Source organism: Emys orbicularis, chromosome 1, assembly GCF_028017835.1.
Source record: "Emys orbicularis isolate rEmyOrb1 chromosome 1, rEmyOrb1.hap1, whole genome shotgun sequence".
Lineage (NCBI taxonomy): Eukaryota > Metazoa > Chordata > Testudines > Emydidae > Emys > Emys orbicularis.
The window spans coordinates 11,503,963-11,526,432 of NC_088683.1; the positions used below are offsets into that span (position 1 = coordinate 11,503,963).

Genomic DNA, 22,470 nt, shown 5'->3' on the forward strand with positions numbered 1-22,470 from the left:
AATAAGTTCTGTCGTTTCCCCCTTTCCCCCCGCAAAGTGTCAGACTGTTTCACTACAACACAAACAGGAGACACTTGGAGCTAGAAAACAGGATACGATGTTTCAAGCTGAACTAAGTAGCAGCTGCCCTGAATGGCTTTTAAAAATGAATAATATAAACGTTCAATAAAAACGGTTTCTGCTATTATATTATGTCAGATGAGAACATGCTTTGACATGATATGACATCATATTCTGCACTATTACTGATGGGCCTTGAAATAATGTAAAAACAATGCTACGAATGTTAAAATAAACTACATTTTGAAACACAATTTTTGTTTCTGAAATGAAATTTCAAAATTTTCCTAAACAATTTTGCTTCTGTTGCCAAAATACTTGTTTTTGTGGAAAATTTCTTCAGAATCGATGCAATTTCACACCAAAAATCAGTTCAGTTGAATCAGCATTTTCCAGCAAAAAACTGTTCAGACAAAAATGTGATGGCCAGCTCTAACACCGACCTCCCATGATTCTCCTTCTAGTGAGGATTTCCCCCTGCCTACTCTGCCCTGTGCGGTAGGCGGGGAAGAGGGCAGATCAACAGTAGGAAGGGGAATAAGAGAAGGGAAAACCACTCTGCTTTAAGGGATGAAGATTGACAGCTACTCAGCTGCCAGTCACTGGGAAGGAAGGGGCCCTGTATCTCTCCCCAGGCCACTAGTGCTGGCATTGTCCATACTGATATCAGTCCAGTGAGGCCTAATAAAAACCCTCCTGCAAACTATTTGGGGTGGGGCTAGAGGAAGAGATAAGCTGCCGCCCTCTTAAAGGGGAGGCTTTACTGAAGGCCCCCCACTGGCAGTAGATGAGATGTCAGGCTGCGGCTGGTGATCAGCCCAGAGGAGGGGGCAGGGGAAGGCGAGCAGATTAGAAATAGACGGGGAGCGGAGATGAGAAGATCACAGGTTAATTCTCTTCTTCTGCTGGGGAGGGAGAATGACGCATTTGCCCCTGGAGGGCAAGGCCACTGCGCTCTGGAGGATCTTTGACATTAGCAGCAGTAGAAGTTGGCCTGTTGTCTGGAAGCAGGAGGGAGAGCAGTGGAACAGACAGCAGCTTTGTCCGGTGGTGAGGGCGCTGACCAGATCCTGGTTCTAGTCCCAGCTCAGCCACTTTGTCCCCATAGGGGGTGTCATATCCCTGAGTGGATAATGATACTAACCAGTGGGGACAGCTGTCCTTACCTACTGCTGCAAAGTGCTTTGAGATCTACGGCTGGTCAATGCTATAGGCCAGATCCTCAGCTGGTGTAAACCACTGTAGCTCCACTGGAGTCAGTAAAACCACACCAGTTTACACTTGCTAAGGATCTGACACTGAGTACAGGGCTGGGAGCTCCTGAGTTCTAAGACTGGCACTGGCTCCCTGGGCATGTCATGTGGGACCAGGTTGCCTAAAGTTAGGTGTTTGGTGCCTAAAGTTGTAGATAGGTGCCGAGTGGGATTTTGAAACGCACCTAACTCCTGTTCCTAGATTGTCAAATCAGAAGGGCCCGTTGTGATCACCTAGTGCAATCCCCCGTAGAACCCAAGCCAGAGAGCTTCCCTTGTTTGAGTCAGAGTAGATCTTTTAGAAAAAAGCATCCAGTCTTGATTTGAAAATGGCCTGTGATGGAGAATCCACCGCAGCCTCAGGACAGTTGTTCCGATGGTTAACCACCCTCCCTGTTAAACATCCGATGTCAGGGAGAGTTTGGTACCTACACGCTCTGGAAAATCCCACTAGGGGTCTAGCTGCGTCCTTAGGTGCCTAAATACATTTACAAACCTGACCCTTAACCTCTTAGTGCCCCATCTGTAATATGTGGCTAATAGCCCAGAGACCTTACGCAAGTGTTGAGAGAGCTGATTAATTAGTATCTGTAAAGTGCTTTGAAGATGAAAAGATTCTGCGTAAGAGCTAATTATTATTATTACAGAGACAAGAGCTAGTGGCTCTTCACAGGTTTGTGGTGTGGGGGGGAGGTTTCTTCTTTTTATAACTTATTTATCCAAGATGCTGTTGATACAGCTTCGCTTCCCCACTGGCTCAGAATTGCTTATTGTTTCACTTGCTTTTGAAAGGAAGCCACACAAATGCCTAGCTAATGGATCGGAAGGTTTGTCTCATTTCAAGAGGCTCTCTCCCCCTTTGAGATGTTATGTGAGACTTCCTGCAGCACAACAGATATCCAGCCGCCATCTACAGGGGCAGAATAATAGAAACACCATTTTCCTCCTCTGTTGCAGTAGTGGCAATGCCCTACTGGTGTGGCAAAGTCCTGTGCCGTATCAGGAGTCTGTGCATGTCTGCTCTGATGCCAGGAGGTCGTTTGTCACCTTGTATATGAAATGCCCATTCCCATGAAGTGTTGTCTAGGGGGAAGAGTACTGACACGTGTCATGCCCAACTCATTTGCTGTGAGACCTTGGAGGAGCAACTTAATTTCAGTCTGTGAGGGGCACTACAAGGAACTGGGTCCTAGCCGTTCCCCTAGGTCTCAGAATTTGGCCTCCCCAGTGAATATACTGTCTCTGTTAACATCAGCTTCTCTTTGAGTGTTGAGTTCTTTTTCCATGGAGATGGCCTGAATCAGAAGCTCAGATCCAACCTCCTGAAAACTTGGAAGGATTTGAATTCCCAGATCCTAACCCATCACTGGTTCTGGTTTGGATCCATCACTGGAGGGGGCCTGTTTTCCAGGCCCCACATAGATGAGGCTGAAATCAGATTCCAGCCAAAAATGATGGAGAACTTGCAAGATCATCTGATCTCATTAAACTCCCACTGGTGGGGGTGAAACCTTGTGAGAACAGCTGATGAGATTTTGGGACCATCAGCTCTGAACCTCAGAACCTGATGTGTCTTGATCTTAAACCCCAAGCTCTAGCCAAACCCTATTTCAGACTCTTCAGACCATCTCTCATTATAAGAGCTTGTGTCATGGACCTTTTGAATGTCACGCTTTTGTTCTATGGACTATTGAACAATTAGAAGAATTGGCACTTCCCCACTTTTAAAAGATAAGCCTGTTGCAGTCTCTTGTCCATTATAAAAACAATCATGTGGGTATGGATCTCACGCTGGGCACTTTACAGACATGTACAAAGACAAGGCCCTTGAGCGAATTCCATGTCCTTGTCCTACAAACCCTTCCTCATGGGAGTAGCCCATTAAGGGCCTGCTCCAAAGCCAATTGCAGTCAATGGAAGGACTCCCATTGACTACAGTGGGCTCTGGGTCAGTCCCTGTATGGGCCAGATTCTGCCTTCATACCAAGTAGGCCCATTGACTTGAGCAGAGTGATTCCAGATTTGCACTGGAGGGCAAGAGGGGGAGAGCAGGGTTTGGCCCCACTCCTGTGAGGAAGGGTTTGCAGGGGTGGGCCATAAGTAACTAATGATGGGATCCTTCCAGCAGGGATAGTGATTGATCGCTCGGGTTTCACTGGCTGGGTTTCCTTTATGTTATCGGGTGCGCTTTTTGGCCAGCTCTAGGAGGCTTATTCGTAAGTTCTCTTTCCTCCGCAGGTGCCAGATGGGTCGGTGGTAGCATTAGTCTCCAAGCAGGTCACTGCCTACAATGCTGTCAACAACTCCACTGTCTCCAGGACCTCAGCTAGCAAGTATGGTAAGGGCCTGTTTGCTGATGTACGTTAGGGGAGATATTGGTGGCCACGACGGTGGGGAGATGTTGAGCACATGCAAAGGGAACGGCATGCCACAGCCAACTAGCCTTTGTACAGCAAGTGAAGATGAAAAGCACTGGACAATCCAAGGGCTACGTTATTCTAATTAATGGTGTCTATGGAAGATCACTCTTTTATCCAGGTGACTTTGGCCTGGGTGAGCTTACACCTGGAACAGTAAAAGTTAGCACTTCTCTAGCACGTTAGCTCTCCAAGCACTTTACTGAGCAGCCCAGGTTCCATTATTACCATTTAACACATGGGGAGACTGAGGCTAGGTGACGTGAGAGATAAAGTGGGTCACACGGAAATTCTGCTGCAAAGCCCGGAATAGAACTTAGCTTTCCTGAGTCACCAAGACCAGCTCCTCTCTCCTTCCCAACCGGCCGCTGATGCACCCACGTGCGTAGCTGCCTGTTGGTTGGACTTCTGGCCCAAGAGGTGCAGCAGCAGGTGAGGGTTAAAGGGAAATGAGTTTCCAGACTGCAACAGGAGAGTGATACAAACCATCCACTGCCCTGGATCCAGCTGCCTCATCCAAGTTTTTAAATATATGAAAGTAAGTCTGATCCTCCTCATCCTCTGTAGCTTGGGGGAAAGTACAGTTACTCAATGTCCAGAGGAGCTCGCTTCCCCTTACTCCAAGGACATGAGCAATGCACCAGGCCTTATTAATATTCATGGTCTTTGCAGCGTTGTTGCCGTTCTGGAAGGACACCGTGACCTTTGCAAAGAAGGGGGTTTGGGTGGTTTCATTATTGTTATATTTCCTGAGTTCTGTGCTACTGGATTTTTAGAAGAGGGGCTGAGGGAGGAGTGGGGGGAAATGTGGTGAGTCAGAAGTGATTGTTAATTGCAGTAAAGGGAGCAGCAGCCAGAGGGAACATGGGTACTCCATGCAGTAATTAATACAGGGAGGCCAGGAATGCGTTAAGGAAGCTGCTGTAGAACCTGCTACTGGAAGGGGCACCATCTGTGCGTTAACTACAGTTGAAATACAGGTAACTTGTAGCACTGCTGGAGGGCCAGGGGGTTGCCCAGGCTGTCACCCCGGGCCTGTGGAAAGGGAAGTAGTAACGCTGGAGGTGGCTTTCAATGGGGCGTCACGCCATCCACATGGGCAGGTTTGGGGACACGGGGTGCAATGAGCTGAGCGGCCCCCTGTGGAGGAGGAAGTGACACAGTGGTGGGTAGTGAATGGGGTGGACTGGGGGGAGGAGGGAGCAAACGGCTGGGGGGGGAGAGGTGTACCAAGCCTAACACACACCCATAGACAAGCCCATGGATTGTGAAGCTCTTTGGGCCTCGCCCAGATGGCAGCTCAGCATCTGCAACTTCTGCAGGAGCCAGGGAGAGTTGTGGGTTCTCGGGCTCCTGCTCTGATTACACACAAAGGAACCCGTTTCCAGGAGTGGCTGCCTGCCCCCAATCACAGCAGTAACATGTGTGCACATCGCCAGTGCTGGACCATCCCCTTTTCTAAACGTACTAGTGTCTTGTCCAGCCTCGCCGTCGTTGTGCGGCGGGATGAGGCTCCCATCCTTTCCCCCGGGAGATGCTTTCCCGGGCTAACTGAACTCATTGTAGGAAAGTTTTCCCGTGTGTCTGCTCAGTCGCCTAGGAACGTCTAGATGTGTGCGAATGTTGCAGGTGCAGCTAAGGCAGCGTGGGAAATTTGGTAGTGGATTTCCATTTTTAAAGCAGACACGACTGCAGAGTATTTCCCTGGGAAAACACATTGACCCCCTGAATGTAACCACCTCTTCTTGAAGGTGGAGGACTGATTCTTGAGCAAGCTGTGGCTTTGTGTTCCAGAAAACATGATCCGTTACACGGGCAGCCCAGACAGCCTGCGCTCCCGCACACCCATGATCACACCTGACCTGGAGAGTGGAGTCAAGATGTGGCATCTAGTCAAGAATCATGAGCACGGAGACCAAAAAGAGGGTGACCGGGGCAGCAAGATGGTGTCCGAGATCTACCTGACCAGGCTACTAGCCACCAAGGTATAATGCAGGAGAAGGGCAGTGGGACTTTGAAGAAGTGGGCTTCAGAGGGGTTCAAGGAGGAGATGGGACTCTTCATGGGCAAGAGAGGAGAGACTGTTCCCAGTGTAAGGGGAAGCATGAGACAAGGTGTGAAGCCAAGGGAGGGTAAAGGGAGAAGCTTGGGAAGTACGTGGGGAGAGCGCAGTAGAAAGTGAGAAGAGCTTGAATTTAAGAGCCAGTCAGTGGAGGAGTCCAGAAGGCGGGGAGATAACAAGTGCAGAGCAACGAGAGAGGAAGTTGGCTCTGGAAGCAATGGTTTGGGTCGGCTGGATTGGAGGAGAGGTGAGAAGAGGGGAGACCAGGAAGAAGCAGGTTACAATAGTCAAGGTGGGAGGCGATGAAGGCGTGGACAACGGGTTAGTGAGGAAAGGGTGGCTTCTGGTGATATGAACGAAGGGTTTAGTGAGAGACTGGGGAGGGAGAGGGAGCAGCCAGAGGCAGCAGCGAGGCTGTGAGCCTGGACGAGGGAGGAAAGGTGGCATTACCAACAGTGGCTTCCTGCACGGGGATCCCTGTGTGTGCAGAATTATGTGGGCAGGAGCAGATTGGTTTGAGGATATACCCTGAATTGTTTGTAGAGCCGACCACATGTGATTCAAGAGGTCAAGGGGAGCCTAGGGAGCACGTCCTGGACATGTTCAAAGGACAAAGCCAGCCTGGCAAAATGGGACTGTGAGTTATGCCACAAATCTGTAGGGAACGTTACTCACTGTCCCACCCCATCCCTCTGGCCCACGCGGACACCGGGCTGTCTCACCAGTGGTGCTTGTGCTGGAAGGCGTACCAGCCAGCTAGATGCTCCATCATGCATCGTGGAGGGGCACCTCAGCGGGATGAGCTGAGACAAACACGCTCACCTCTCCGCAGGTTAGGTTACATCACTCACTCACAGAGAGCTGGGGGAGCCATTTTGCCTGATGCATGGACAAAGGAGGGAGCGAAGCGCTCAGTGGAGCATGCTGGCTTGACAGGGGGAACAGCAGGCATCTGCCTGGGCTGACGGGCTGCGGGGAGCACATTGGTCCTTGGCAGCGAGCACTCACTCTCTCGTCCCGCGCAGCCCTGCATGGCAGATGATTGCCTGACAGATCTAGAACTTTTGTCCCATAAACGCTAAACTTCTGCACGGCCCCACCTCAATGTCACGCGGTGCTGGCACCTAGTTATTGACCCGGAATTGATTTTGTTGACACCTCAAATGCTGCTGGCAGCGCAGCAGGCAGGGCTGCAAGGGGATGCTGCATTTGGGGATGGAAACAGCCACTACAGGGTGCTCGAATCCAGGTCAGGTTCTCAGTCCTTATCTTCAAGGCGCACCGTAGCCTGGGCCCAGGGTATCTAAAGAGCCTAAAGCCCTGGAGTGAAAACCATAATTGACAGCTCCACTCCCGTGGTCCAGCAGAACTCTCCACCCCCAGGGTCAGGTTCCTCTGTGCAGGAGACAGAGCTTTCTGGGGCTGGTCCCAGACTGCGCAGTGAACTCCCCCAAGAACTAAGGATGATCCCAAACCTCCCCACCTTCTGCTCCCCATGCAGAGCGTGCTGCTTTGGTCTGCCTCCTCTGACCCCAATACAGCGACCAGGTATGGGTGTAAAACAAACCCTAGCATTCTGCTAGGCACACTGTGGAGAGGAGGAGAGAACAAACCACGGGACCGATGTTCGTCACATTGCGTAATGCATGACCAGAAGGCCCTCGGATACTGCAGTGATGGGAGCGGAATAAGAACCTATAGACTAGAACATGGGAGGACAGGCTGGCTCAGGGGATCAGCAGAGGGCCACACAGCCTTTCGCCACCTCATTGCTGGTGGGAATCTGTGGCCAATAGTCATTAACGTCTGGTGGCTGTTCAGGGGCCTCGGCAAAAGGAGTTGGCTGCGTTTAAGTCTTGTTACGAGTACAAAGATCCCTAGCAGAATCATAGACTCAGAACCCCAGGGTTAGAAGGGACCGCAAGGGACATCTAGTCTAATTCCCTGCCAAATGCAGGATTTGTTGGGTCTAAGCCATCCTAGACAGATGGCCACCCAGCCTCCTTTTGAAAACCTCCAGTGAAGGAGCTTCCACAACTTCCCTGGCAGTCTGTTCCATTGGCCGACTGTTCTTACACTTAGGAAGTGTTTCCTGAGATTTAATCTAAATCTGCTCTGCTGGAGTTTGAACCTGTTGCCTCTTGTCCCGCCCTCTGTGGCAAGAGAGAACAATTTTTCTCCATCTTTTTTTGGCAGCCTTTCAAGCATTTGAAGACTGCGATCATGTCCCTCCTTAATCTCCCCTTTTCCAAACTAAACATGCCCAGGTCCTCCAGCCTTTGCTCGTATGACTTGCATTCCACCCCTTTGATCATCTTTGTCGCTCGCCTCTGGATGCTTTCCAGTTTCTCCACGTGCTTTCTATACATTGGTGACCAAAATTGGACACAGTTCTCCAGCTGAGGCCTCACCAGCGCTGAGTAAAGCGGTACTATCACCTCCTGTGACTTGCAGGCTATGCCTCTGTTAATGCAACCCAAGATTGCATCTGCTTTTCTTGCAGCAGCATCGCATGGCTGACTCACGTTGAGGTTGGGATCCACCACAACTCCCAGATCCTTTCCAACAGTGCTGCTGCCAAGCCAGTTATCCCCCATTCTGTATTCTCCCCTTGTTGGCAGTCTCATTAGAGAGGCCAAGGATGGGGTTTGGACTCCTTCTCTCCTTCCCCGGGTCAGGGCTGGGCAATTGCAGCACGGCTGGGCATGCTCTTCTCTGGCCCCAGGAGTCTGCCCACCAGCCTGGGGATAAGGGATATGAAGAGGGCCAGTCTTAGCACAGCTCACACGAGGAACTGTCAGAGGGTGAGGCTCAACTGGCACATCTTCCACATCCTGCAGCGGGAACCTCTGGCACCGGCACGTCACTCCCTCCTGGGGCAGCCCCATCAGCAGTAGCAGTGGTGGAAGCTGCTGTGTAGACAGGGCTCAGGCGTTTATAACCATCACGTTATCGAACCCGATTCTGAGCAGAGCTGGACAATACAGAGGCAAGACAGCCTGAGGTCTTTCTACTCTGTAGCGTCCACCATCGCGCCGACCTGTGGAGATGCAGTGGTGGCAAATTCGTCTGCCCAGCCATGGGTGCGTACACACACAAACACACACACACACAGTCTGAGTCTGTCCGCTGGACGGGGACTCCGTCAACACATAAGTCCTGCTCTGGTGTTTCATCTGTGTGCTCAGTCCCCTGGTGGGACAGCGTTTGGTGTCTGACCTCCGGCAACTGAATAATAAATCCTAATCAGGTTATTCTTCTGTCGATGGACACAGAGTATGCAATTGTTCTGTCTGTCTTTGAATGTGCCCATCCCCATAGCATCTAGGGGCCATAATGGGTCCGGCAACGTAAAAATAAAGGGGCACCCCCCTGGGGCGAGATCCCCAGCTGATCAACAGTCATTGGAGCAAGGCTGATTTACACCTGCTGGGGATCTGGCCGCCACTGAACATACTTGGTGTTCAGCTCAGATACTGGTGGACCACAACCAGAACTCCAGATTCTGCCCGTCCCATCTGCCCTCTCTTGGGAGCCAGGCAGGGAGCCAGCTGGGAATTTGACACAGTGACAAAGAAAACCAGAAAGGCTATTCCCACCCCCACCCCGGCGCTTGGTATAAGAGAAATTGCCTCTCCCCATCTTGCCCCTCTCAGAGAGAGGGAAGAGCGTGCAATTGCTGCTGACACAGTCCTGGGGAATACTTCGTTAAACTGAGAATGGTTTTTACCCTGCTAAGTCCCTAACCTCTGAGAACTGGAATCTTTTGCCTAAAAGCCTTGGAGGGTTTCTTTGCATTTGGCTGGGCAAGTGAGAGAAGCAATTCCCCCTGGAAACTGATCCTGAGGGCTGCTCCTCTGTGTCAGATTTCGCCTCGGGGCCCTCCCCATGCTCAGACATGTGCTGCAGGGTTTTGTTCCGTTTTTCAGGATCTCTCTCTCTCGCTCTCTCTCTCTGTTTGTTTCTCAAAGAATAAATCAAATGGGGAATCAGCAAGGGACATCAGCCTGCTAATTAAGCTTTGGTGCGTTTGTTCGTGCTGTGTAAACTCTACCCACCCTGGTGGAACTTGGCACTCCACTTCCAGCGAGGGGAATCTTGTCGTGCATCTGCAGAGACAGGAGGAACTTTTCCATTGCAGGGAATTTGTCACTTTGATCCGGTTAAGCAGTTACAGTTATTAACGTGTTGTAGGTGGCGATTTCCCAGCTCTGCCGAAAGAGGAGTGCTGGGAACACGGCAGGCGCGCATACACAACCACCTTTGCCAGTTGCATCTCAATCCTGGCCTGCAGCTCACCTTGCCATTCCAGTCCGGTGGCAGCCTGGTCCTTCTGACCCGCCCTGCTCTCGGATTTGCACTGCCAAGCCTGCACCCCCTCAGCATGCACCAGCTTGGTCACTGCACCTCAGTTGTGACCTACCTGAACCTCTGTTCCACTCCCAGGCCCCCAACACCACTTCCCTCATCGCACCCCCAGTCCTGACCCACCTGACCTCCAGCACCCACTGCACCTGCTATCAATGCACCTCCGTTGTGATCTCTGTCACCCCTCCTATCCCAGACCTGGGCACCACACCTGGCTTCTGCCTGCACACCAATCCTGACCTGCATTACTCTTTGCTGTTTCACTTGCGAGCAAAGATTGAATTCATAGGAAGGGTGGGGTGTGGTTTTATGGTGTTCATCACTCATGGGGAGGACCCTGGGCCATGGAAGATGCTAGGTGTGTTAAGTACATGTACCCACTCAACCCCCAGACCCCTCACGTTCAGATTGTCCCGTTAGGTGTCCTGTTCTCGCTGATCAGGCAGTGATCACGGTGGTTTCTAAGCATGGTGATCTGGGATCTCTCCTATGGGAGCGGGAGGAAACCTCATCAAGCTCTACACTAGCATATATCGAAGTCAGGTTCCACTTATGCACTGCATGATGGATGCTCTTTCAGGACCTACTCTCAGTGCAACATCCCATTGGGAGCAGGATCAGTCACTTGTTGCTCAGTGCACAGGTCGGGCTTCTCTCGCATGCAAAATGCCCACCTCTCCCATCCCCATCCCCACAACACACTGGAGCAGGTTGACTTCACTGGACTATCACCAGTGTACACCTGCGGAAGATCCGACCCCAAACCGGAACTCTCCCAATCCCTTTTGCGATATGCAATGTTCCTGATGCTGCTCACAAATCCCTCGGCATTCTGTGACCTGGGGGCCAACAGAGGTCCCCATTTAACAACACAGGAGAGCAAACCCTTCCCTTTCTCCGCTGAGTGTCCCCCCCCCCCCCACGGCACCTCAGCCCTCACCCAGAGGGACAAGCTCTGAGGAGAGAGAGGTAGGCAGCTTACCTGGCCTGTTCAGTCCATGGCTGCTTGCTGAGGCTGCTCTCCGGGTCCAAGGCCGAGGGGGATCCCAGTGATACGTGTGCCTGGTTCCAGCTTAATTCCCACTGCACAGCTGTCAGATGGCACCAGCTCTCAGTCGCTACTTCCAGGGCTGAACCCGGGAGCTCCAGGGAACAGTCTAGTAGCACTCCTCTGAGCCAACCTGGCAACCCGCCCGGCTGATGTGTCTCACTGAAATTCCCCAGGGAGGACATCAGAGCCCCAGGTCAGTGTCTCACCCTCTTCTTCCTCCTCCCCTGACCCCGCAGGGCACTTTGCAGAAGTTTGTCGACGACCTCTTTGAGACGATCTTCAGCACGGCGCACCGCGGCAGCGCCCTGCCCCTGGCCATCAAGTACATGTTTGATTTCCTGGACGAGCAGGCAGACAAGCACAACATCCACGACCCCCACGTGCGGCACACCTGGAAGAGCAACTGGTCAGTGTGATCCCTCCGGCGCAGCCCTGCTCCGGGTCCCAGGCGGAGGGGAAAGGGTTTGGGGTTCTGATGCTCAGGGAGGATGAGCTTGTGGGTTAGGCACTGGCACGGGCTGCAGGACACCTAGGTTCATCTCCCGGCTCTGCCACAGACTCCCGGTGTCATCTGGGGAAAATTACTTGGGGTGCGTCTCTACTGCACTCGGGGGGGTGATTGTAGCCCCAGGAGACGTACCTGAGCTGGTGCGGGCTGTACAGCCGCCCAGGCCCTGGGTAATTACTCATGTACCTAGCTCGTGTTGCCACAGCTTCATTGCTCTGGTACCTGAGTGAGCTAGATGGAAGCTAGCGCAGGTGTGTCTACTCAAGCTGAGATCACGCCCTTTGATGACAGGACAGACACCCTTAGTCTCTGTGCCTCTGTGTCTCCCTCTGTGAAAGGGGTCACGGTAATTCCCAGGGGTGCTGTGGGGATAGAGCCATTAAGGGTCGTGAGATGCACAAAGGTGACCGGGCCACACGAGCACCAAGTGAGGACAGAGCTAGGTAGAGCCTGACTCTGCTCCAACCGCTAGACAACGCTTCCCTCCCCACACTTGTTGCATGTACTGGAATAGAGACGGGGGCTGAGATCTCGAGAGAGAAGGATCCCTGCTGCTTTTATCCTCTGAGTCTCCCTGTTGGAAAGAGTCCCCTGGGGAATCTTTCCCTCCCTTCTTCTGTGTAAATACGAGGGACTATAAAAGGCACAGCAGAGGAGAACCACAGGACTCCCAGCTGATGAGTTTTCTCCTTTTACCAGCCATGCTGACTGGCAGGTCGGCACAGTGCGTGAAATAAAAAAAGAAACCCCATGCATCAAAGAGGCTTTCAGCTAATGAAACATTAGCATATTATTAACATTATCTGTGGCGCTAATCTAAGGCTGATTGCAGCCACTCAGACTAAATGAGCAGGAGGTTTATTTAACGGGGGAAGGGTGGAGGAAGAAATGATCTCTTCTCAATCAGATTAAATTAACTCCAAGTCACTTCACAGGCCTCATCATTCCCAGCCAGCATTCCCCGCTACCTCTGGCTGGCTGGAGCTTAGCATCAGAGACATTAGAGATGCAAAAGACCTGTTTCAGGCCATCTTCCCCAACTCTTCCTCCTCCTGCCTGCTGCTATTGCAGGTGCTAGCACAGGCCCCTACTCTCCCAGCGCTTCCTCAGTTCGAGTTTCAAATATCTCCAGCAACTGGGCTTTGGGCGCTTCCCTTGGGGAGACTGTCTCACTGGAGCCTAATGTGATTGTCCATTGGGACGCTTTTTTCTGACGTTCAGCCCACAAGTTTCTTTGCTCCAGAGGAGTCCGTGGGGAAGATCAGGCGGTGATGTAGCCAAGAAGGACGTATTAACACTGCCTGCTGGTATCTGGAGGGTGCAGACGCCAGTGGTAGAGGTCAATTGTTTAGGATGGTATTATGGAAACAGGACACCTAGAAGCAATGGGATGAAATTAAGGAAAGGAAAATGTAGGTTGGCTGTTAGGAAAAACCCACTGTTGTGAAGATCGGTTACTGTGGAATAATCTCCCTCCAGGAAGTGATAGAAGCCCCAGCCCTGGAGACATTTGAAATTGGACTTGCTAAAACCCTGAAGATGGAGATCCAGTGGGTGGGCTCTGATAGCAAGGATTCATCTCCTAGTTATAAACACAGAGCTGTGCAATGCCCAGCCTGCTGGAACCGGGGGCTGGCCGAGGGTCCAGCTCTGCAGGATGGCACAGGGTGGTTACATGCCATTACGGTATCAACTGGTGCACAGAGTTATAGTTGTGAAGCTAAATCCCAACTCCCCAGTATTATATGTCCATGTCCACCCCAGGTATTGCTGAGACCGAAAAGCCAGACTCTGCTCCCCACTTACAAGCATTAATAATACTAAGGCTTTGCATGTATATGACCTCTTCTGGCCACCTAGGGTGGAGTGATTAGCAGTCAGGTCTCATCCCAACACCCTTACGAGGCCGGTAAGTATTATCCCCATTTTACAGACATTAATAGGAACCACAGAGAGGGTAAGGGGCCAATTCTGCCACCCCAACTAGTTCCACTGATTTCAATGGGGCTCCTTGCAGAGTAAGATGTTACTCAAGGTGAATAAAGGTGTCCGAATCTGGCCCTCTGTGAATGATCTAAGGATGCCCTGGACCAATGCCAATTCTGGAGTCAACTCCCTTGACTTGAGTAGAGTCCCATCAGGGATGAATTTGAGCCATTGCGTACCAGTTGCAGAGCCAGAAATCCTGCCTCCCAGTCACATGCGCCAATCCTGTTGTTATTGTAGTGTAGTGAGATCGCCTGTGAAACAACACCCTGACTGAACCATCTTCTTCCACCTCTGCCTTCCTCCCTGCAGTTTGCCACTACGGTTCTGGGTCAACATGATCAAAAACCCCCAGTTTGTATTCGACATCCACAAGAACAGCATCACAGATGCCTGCCTCTCGGTGGTGGCTCAGACCTTCATGGACTCCTGTTCAACCTCGGAGCACCGTCTGGGCAAAGACTCCCCTTCCAACAAGCTTCTGTATGCCAAGGACATCCCCAGCTACAAGAATTGGGTGGAAAGGTGAGTCCTACACTGAGAAGACGGGTTGGCATGAGCCAGAGCTGTACAATGTGGGCCTGCTCTGTCGGCAGAGGCTGCAGGCTGGCGTCCCGTGTGCTGCCGCCGGTAACGGAGCTGCACTAGAAGGCTGCAGCACTTGGCTATTTAATTTAGTTTAAGACCCGATGGAAAGAACCATCTGGGCCATTTAGCTTGATATGCCTCACGCCAAAGATGGACACGTCAGTGAGAGGAATACGCTGAGGTTGTTTTCAGATGTAATTTCTCTGGTGGAGAGACAGAGGGAGATGGATAGTGTGACTGATTGGGATTGAGTCCAGCCACCCAGTCCGGGAAGGATGGGTCCGTGTTCTACGCATTGGGTTTGGACTCTCTACACACTGTAGAGCCAACAGTGCAAATCCTGCCTAAGCTGCCTTGTTTACCTTCTGAGGCTAATAGATTTCCATGCAGGTGACCAGGTGTTGGGTCCTTTGGATGAAACCCTGAAGAACAAAGGGACTGGCTACTTTGGAATTAAAGCTCTTCAGGCATTATCTGACAGAGCAGGGGTTTGCCCAAACACCCTAACCATAAACTCCCCCACCTGCATCCTCACTGCTGTGCAGTGGACTAGACGCTCTCCCAGTTCCTATCTGCATGGTTCAGTCAGTGCTTTGTGCCCAGTTAATGTAAGATCTTTCTTTTCATCTTAATAATAGAGAGCTAGATCTTGTGGGACTAGCTCTGGCAAAGCGCCTATGGACTTCAGTAGGAGTTTGCTTGAGGACGCTTTGTAGAATTTAATGCATAGTTTGTTTTCCAATATCCCCATGTTTGCTAGGCATTACTGACAGTTTTTGGAAATACACAGCTGGAACATGCTTGCTGTACACTAAACATGGAGCCAAGGTTAACATCAGAGAGTTCATATAAAACTGTGCACAGTTTTAAACAATTATTCAGCTGGCTGGATAGATAGATATTGTCTACAGTTGATCACACACCACACTGGTTTATATGAATTCGTTGCTATTGTAGCTATACCTGTGTATATCATAGTATATTTCTTTTAATGGAGGGGTTAGTCATTCTGATATGTCAGCGAAAGGAGACCATAGCTGGTTAAAGGTTTCTATGCTGTAGTCAGAGTTAAATGAAATCCTTTCTAATGCAGCTACTGTCAGTTACTGATTTGTCCAGACAATTATTTTTAGCAGCGGTTTAGACACTTCCATTTTTTACGAATGTAGTTTCTTAGCAACCAGTCGGGCACTTAGGAGCTACCTTGCTTAATTATGACCTATTTCTTATACTGTGCCCAAGTTTTCTCATATGTAAAGAGCTTGGGAACGAGCTGTATTTGGACACTGGGAATGAGATATGGAGATATTTATTTGTGGATTGTGCATTCAGGTCATTCGCGACCTAAAGATGTTATGATCTGGTAGCTCTTTGGTGGTCTGTGTGAAATGGGACGTTGGTTTCAATGGACAGATACCTAGCTCACACCCTCCACTGCAACTTGTACGGTCATTCTCATTAGCAGTCAGCCGATAGGTCCAAGGAATGAAAGGGTCATGGTGACCAAAGTCCCTTTCCATCCCTAGAGGTGTCTCTGTCCTTCAGGTTGTGGGGTGAGGGCACTTTGGTGGGAAGGGGGGGTATGGAGAGCTTGTCCCAGTGCTGTCCCTCTTCTCTGGATAAATAGGTAGCTTCAGTCTCCAGGGCTTATACCAGCACTGTATTCATTAAAATTGGATCGTGTGGAAGGCTGATCCCCAGTAGTAGGTGTTACTCTTTCCTGGAAGCTTTCCCAGAACAACTGGATGAGTTTGCATTCATAAATCAGGTGCATCAAAGCTCCCGCTGCTAGTTAATATTGCCAGCTTTTATCTGAGACAGACCCAGGAGCTGCTGGGGTGATTTTTAATGGTGTACAAAAACTTTGCAAGGTTCCTTGCTGCTGTATTAGCTGAAGCCCAAAGCAGGTTGTGAGTCTGTGAATATCAACGTCGATTTTGCCCCTCTTGGCTTTTCTGAAATGCAAGTGCCTGGCTCTGAGATGCACAACGCACCTGGAATGAGGATGGTTGTTGCTTCCATCTCAGAGAAACCAGCAAGCGGTGTCTAGATGCTAGGGTGATGGGTGTGTTAAGGATGGAAGATAGGACTGATTTGCACCCAACTCCTAATGAATTCCTTGCTACTTTTTTACAGCCAGGTAGGGTGTGAGTTATTCCAGTTAATGCAGTAGTCATCGTCAACTGACAGGATCGTCACTCAAGACAGTTGGGTTTTAAAGACAGGGTAGGAGTCAATGCCAAGATAACTGGAGTCACAGCCAGAGAGTTTCTGAGTTGCTAAGGAGTTTGCCAGAAGGAACCTGAAATCAGATGAATTGTCCTGTGTAGGAACATTAGAGCTAAAAGTGATTGTGCATGGGTGCTTGATGACAATATCTATCTGGAGGAACTCTGGAGCAAAAGCAAGGTATCTGTCCTAGCATGCATCTCTCTAAAATTAAGCTAATTTAGCTAGCCCATCTCAGACACTCCCGTGCTCCAAGCCATCTACTTGTAGCTGCTGGATTTTCTGCTTGGAGTATGTACAGGTGCTCAAAAGACATCAAAGCAGGGTCAGCTGCCATGGTTACTCCTGGGGGAATTCTGCGTCAAAAAATTACAAACTCCGCGCCAAAAAATTAAAAATTCTGCATATTTTTATTTGTCAAAACAACACAATATAATCCACCAGTTTCAATTATTGTAGTAATTTATTTCAAAATACCCGTCAGCAAGTATGTCTGTAACAATACAGACAGCAAAAAAGATTCAGGAAATGTTTTTTGACAAATAGATTCCTTACTAGGCATATTAATACAGAACTCTGAGTGATAATTCATTTAAACTACAATACAAAACCATATTTCCCACACCCCTCAGAAGCAGTGCAACGGCTTGGGGGAGTCAGGGGTAACGGAGGAGCTGAGGAAGAGGGAAGTAATTGCTGGAAAGGAGCCTGGGAGTGAACTTGGAGGGTTGTTGGGTACGGGTGGGAAAAGTATGGAACAGGTTTTTTCGGAGGGCGGGGAGAGATTGTTAGGGAGCTTCCTCCATGCAGACCCTGGCTGACCCCCAGCCTTTCCCATTCAGTCAGACACATCTGCCTGTGTCCCTCCATTCCCACTCAGACACCTACTCCCCCCATCCCCATGTGGCCCTGCATCCCCTCAGCCAGTCCCCTCCACCCTGTCCCCATGTGTCCTTGCACTTCCTGTCCCCATGTGTCCCTCCACCCCCATTCAGACACCCCCTCCCCCTGTCCCCAGGTGTCCCAGCATCCCCTCAGCCAGTTCCCTCCCCTCATCACCACGTGTCCATGCACCCCCTAGCCCCATGTATCTCTGTGCCCCCACTCAGGCACCCGCCTTCCCCCGTGTGGCCCTACACCCCCTCCTCCATCCCCATGTGGCCCCGCACCCCGTCCCCCTGTGACTCTGTGCCTCTACTCCCATTCAGCCCCAGCCCAGTCTATCTATCCGCACTAGCTAGTATGAATCCATCTGTGACACATACCCCCAGCAGCCCCATGTGCCCCTCACTGTCTGTCTCCTGACCAGGCCCGACAGGTGCTGTGAAGAAGGCACTGCAGGTTCTTTCTCTTCCCTATGGTAGCTGGGGCTGGCCGGGAGCGGCTGCTCTGTTCTAGCGCCACAGTGCCCTCTGGTGGGCAAAAGGCGGGACTGCAGCAACTTCCCAGCAAAAGCTATTTTCTGCGGAAACAATTAAAATTATCCACAGCACATGAATTATGCGCATGCGCAGTGGCACAGAATTCCCCCAGGAATACATGGTACATGTTTCAAGCAGAACATCCAGCAGCACCCGGTGAAAGTAAGTGCTGGGTATGGATGAGCACCCAGGCAAAATACTACCCATGCAGAGCTTGGGCTGTGGGTGCAGAATGGGAGGGAACAAAAGCAGGTTCAGACCCTGACATATTCCCAGCTTGCTCTTCTGGGCCCATGGGGAGTTTGGTTTAAATGGACTTCTACGTTTCAGTGCTGCTGGGCATGGAGCTGAGCTCTAACCAGAACCCCGATCTGAACAGCCCCGAGATTTGGAAGAGCTGAGTTCTGGATTCAGTCTCTGTAGCTGAGGCCGCCTCTGGGTGAAAACATGCAGCAAAAACTAGCTAGAGCCAGCCAGAGCTTGGGCCTCTCTGGCACAAAAGGTGAAGGTAGGATGGGGCAGGAGAAAGAGACAGAGAACACAGGAAAAGACAACCAGGTCCATTTTGTGTGTGTGTGTGTGTGTGTGTGTGTGTGTGTGTGTGTGTGTGTGTGTGTGTGTGAACCAGCAATACTCAACCTGTGGTTCTAGAGTGACAGGTGGCTTTTCAAGACCCAAGATGTGCTGCTGTCATCTGATTGGAGCTCTTCCTTTCTCTGCAGCTGGACAGAGGGGGAAGGACAGAGGAGAGAGTGGGCCTGTTGCCGATCTCAGCTACACTGGTGTAACGCCATAGGCTTCACTGGAGTCACCCTGGATTTACATCAGCGGAGCTGAGATCAGAACCGTTCCAAGTTTGCGTCAGTGCCGATATTGCCCCTTTGAGCCTAGAAATCCTGGGGATTTGGGAGCACTTATCGTAATCCCAGAGCACTGAGAAGGGGAATGTGTTCTGACTGGGACCGGCTCATTAGCATTCACTAGTGCTGGAAATATGACAAAGGGCTGCGGCTGACCTTTCGTTTCACTCCACGCTGCCAAATTTATGATAACACTTGTTTGAACTTCATTAACACGGCTTAATTGCATTCGTCACAATCAATAAATCGTTGCCGTACAGACGCCTGTGGCATGAAGGCAGGAACACAGGGACCCAAAAGGGGGCAGTGGGACAAAAGACCAAAAGCTACTGTACGTTTCCATCTTATGCCCAGGCATCGCATTAAGCATTTAAGATACACGCGGTGGCACAAAGAAAAGATCAAGTGCTTCCCTCTCACCCCTGATGCTCCTCTGCAGTCTCTTACTCTGCAGTAGCAGTAACTACTCTGAGTAAATGGTGACGTGAAATTTATGAGCTTTATTTTAGACACACTCTTACCCCTTCCAGATTCTGCCATCAAAGAAATTGAAGTCTCAACCTTGGTGGATTGAGTCTGGGGCCAGGAGACAATTTTTCTGCTATGTTTGAAGTGAACTGGACAAGGGGTTCCTGAATTATGATACCCTAAAATCCAGGTGTTCAACAGAGTTTGAAAAGTTGGCTAACCTCTTCGGGCCATTTGACAGCCAGAAAAGAGAGCTAGTTATGAAATGGACTGACCTAGTGCAACAACAACTTCTTCGCAGAGTAAACTCTAATTATAAAAAATTATTGAGACTTTAAAGAGTAACATCAGGGTGGTTCACCAACTCCAAGTAGTTCAGAAGAGAGCTCAAAGGACTGCTGGAAATTTCAGCTTCCACTTTAAACAACAGTGAGTTTCTAGCCCTTGCCCTGGCACCGAGGGAGCTCAAAATGTAACTGATCACTAGGGAGGGGGCTTGTCAATAGAAATAATAATAATAACCAGCTCTTGTCACCTGTAGAACTCAAAGGAGGTCAGTATCATTAGTCCCATTGTTACAGATGGGAAAACTGAGGCATGAAGTGGGGAAGTGACTTGCCAAAGATCAACAAGCAGGCCTGTGGCAGAACAGGGACTAGAACTTATTTCTCCTAAGTTCCAGTCCAGTGCTATACCGACTAGGCCATGCTGCCTCCAGCAGAAGGCTGGAGTTATTCAGATGAGCTGAGATCCACTTTAAGGAAGCGATGCTCACCAATTAGAAACTTCTAATCTTTTCATCACAGATCCCAACATGAGAACAGATAGTGGGAGCCACCTCAAATTAAATCACTTGGTTCATCTATTCAACGGCAGGCTGGAAGAGGGTGCATCTCTGTGCTGCCTGTCCTGTCTTTCCTAACCCCACTTCTTCCCTTTTGCAGAACTCCTCAAATGCTCATTGGCTCTGGACTGTAGGATGCCTGCAGAAAGCGTGTGGGGGCTGGGCTGGGCAAGGAGCTTACAGAGGTGCTGCGGGACCAGTGGAGATGGGAGCATGGGCAGGCAGCTGAGATGGGACAGTGGAAAGGAGAGGCAGACTGTATTTGCAAGTGTACAATATATGGCCCTCCAAGGGTCTTTAATGAGCAGATGTTTGTTCCTTTCTCCTGCCTTGAGGCGGTTGGGGCATTCACTATAGGATAAGCTGTCTTTACAGCAAGGCTGGCTGAAGACTTACTAGCCTTTGGCACAATAGCCCCACCAGTTCCCCTCTGAGAGGGTAAGGAGCAGAAAAAGCCATAAAATCAAGGCACAAGAGACTGCCTGCAAAGGTAGAACACTAGTTACAAGCCATTAATAGCAGATCTCTTGATCTGAAGAATGGGTGAGTTGAGCTTCATTTGGAGTCAGGGCCATCTGTTCAACTATAAGACTAAATATTTCATATCCCAATTAGATGCTGAGATTCCTGCCTTGAACCTAGGCTCTCTCTGCAATCAGACCAATTTGGTGTAACAGAGGCTTGTGGGGGTACCCAGCTGAGAGAGCTAATACATAAACATAAGCAGCTGTGATGCTTACCAGCCGACCAAAACAACCCCTTAGTCCATCTGCATACGATTCAACAGATGAAACAACTTCATGGGCTTGAATTGCTCCAACTTGCTGCTAGTTCATTACCAAGCTTTTCTCAGACCTTCTCTGATCTACCAGTGCCAGGTCTGTCAGATACCGAACTCCCATTTGCATGCTTCTTCCTTCTCAGCGTGCAGGATTCGGAATGCTATTGCATAACCCTAATTATGTTATTTCTGTAATTGCGTTTGCCGTCTGCAGCACATGGATTCGTTACAGGCTGTTCAGATGCTAAACCGATTATTAATGAGCACGATCCCGAACCAGCAATGGCGACGACAACAAAATCCCGAGCGAGGCGATTAGCTCCACGGCCTAGCCAAGCCCAGGGCTCCCTGGAAGAGATCAGCGCTAAGGGTTGCACCAGAGTTGGTCTCTTCTCCCTTGATGAGTTAATGAGCGACCGGGTGCAGACAGTGACAGCATGGCATGGCGCTGCTGTAATTCTGCAGCCTCATGAAACAGGGCCCATAAAACAGGGTTTATGATGCCCAGTGCACGGCGCATTGCCCTCTGCCACAGGCATAAGCAAAGGGGCCAGGTTTATTCCCCAGACTGATTTGGCTCGTTTTCTTTCAAGAAATAATTAATTGTAAAGCTCTTTCTCCTAAGGGGACAGGGAGCCGGCAGAAGGGAAGAGAGTAATTTCTTTCCCTTTGCTAAGAATGCATGAGATGCACACCGGCAGGACTGATACACTCCACCCAGCACGGATCAGAAGTGCACAGTCATACGAGCCAGTCCTGCTTTTGTTCAAGCCGTACTGGGGCTAGCTGCAACGGTGGGAAATTTCTGAGCTGTACCACAAGGTCAGCTTTTCCTCCAGTTTTACCTGGCCCTTGCTTGAGGTCAGAGGTAAGTGGCTGGCTGCGTAAGGGCCAAGTGAAAACTGAGTAAAGACTCAGTGAGGACTTGGCCATTTTGCCTACCAGGATTCTCTACTACATGTATTTCTGATGGGCTTGGATACTACATTGATGGATTCCTAAGGGTATGTCTTCACTACCGGCTGGATCAGCGGCCAGCGATCGATCCAGCAGGGATTGATTTATTGCGTCTAGTCTAGACGTGATAAATCAACCCCGAGCGCTCTCCCGTCGACTCCTGTACTACAGCTCGGCGAGAGGCGCAGGCGGAGTCGACAGGGGAGTGGCAGCAGTTGACTCAGCGCGGTGAAGACACCACGGTAAGTCGATCTAAGTACATCAACTTCAGCGACGTTATTCACGTAGCTGAAGTTGCGTAACTTAGATCGATTCTCCGCCCCCTAATGTAGACAAGGGCTAAGAAACATATATGTGCTAAGAACTCAGCTAGCTATGGTCCGACTGCAATGGGAGAAAGTGAAACTGGTCAGTTCTGTAACGGCCAGCCTAGTTTGGTTGTAGGGTACATGGTTTAAAAGCCTCTCCAATAACTGATTTCTCAGTTGAGAAAACCGCTAGGGTCCAGCTGCTGCACTACCATGGTGATGAGCATGGGTAGATAAGCCAGCGTGTATGCAGGGGTGGATAGAGGAGGATCTGAGCCATAAGCTGGGAGAGGGTCCATGGACCCCCCA

At 50.3% G+C, this 22,470-nt stretch overlaps 1 protein-coding gene across 8 annotated transcripts in view; it reads left to right on the forward strand.

Annotated features, from left to right (window-relative positions):
• PLXNA4 (plexin A4) overlaps positions 1-22,470 on the forward strand; it is a 612,559-nt gene that overhangs the window by 571,115 nt on the left and 18,974 nt on the right. For 7 of the 8 annotated variants that reach the window (XM_065423502.1, XM_065423501.1, XM_065423504.1 and 4 more), the window contains 4 exons: positions 3,552-3,651; positions 5,525-5,715; positions 11,448-11,617; positions 14,018-14,230. In XM_065423502.1, the coding sequence (XP_065279574.1) occupies positions 3,552-3,651; positions 5,525-5,715; positions 11,448-11,617; positions 14,018-14,230 (674 nt within the window). Of the gene's footprint in view, positions 1-2,273; positions 2,292-3,551; positions 3,652-5,524; positions 5,716-11,447; positions 11,618-14,017; positions 14,231-22,470 lie in introns of all 8 variants that reach the window. The other variant, XM_065423503.1, reaches the window with a different exon arrangement.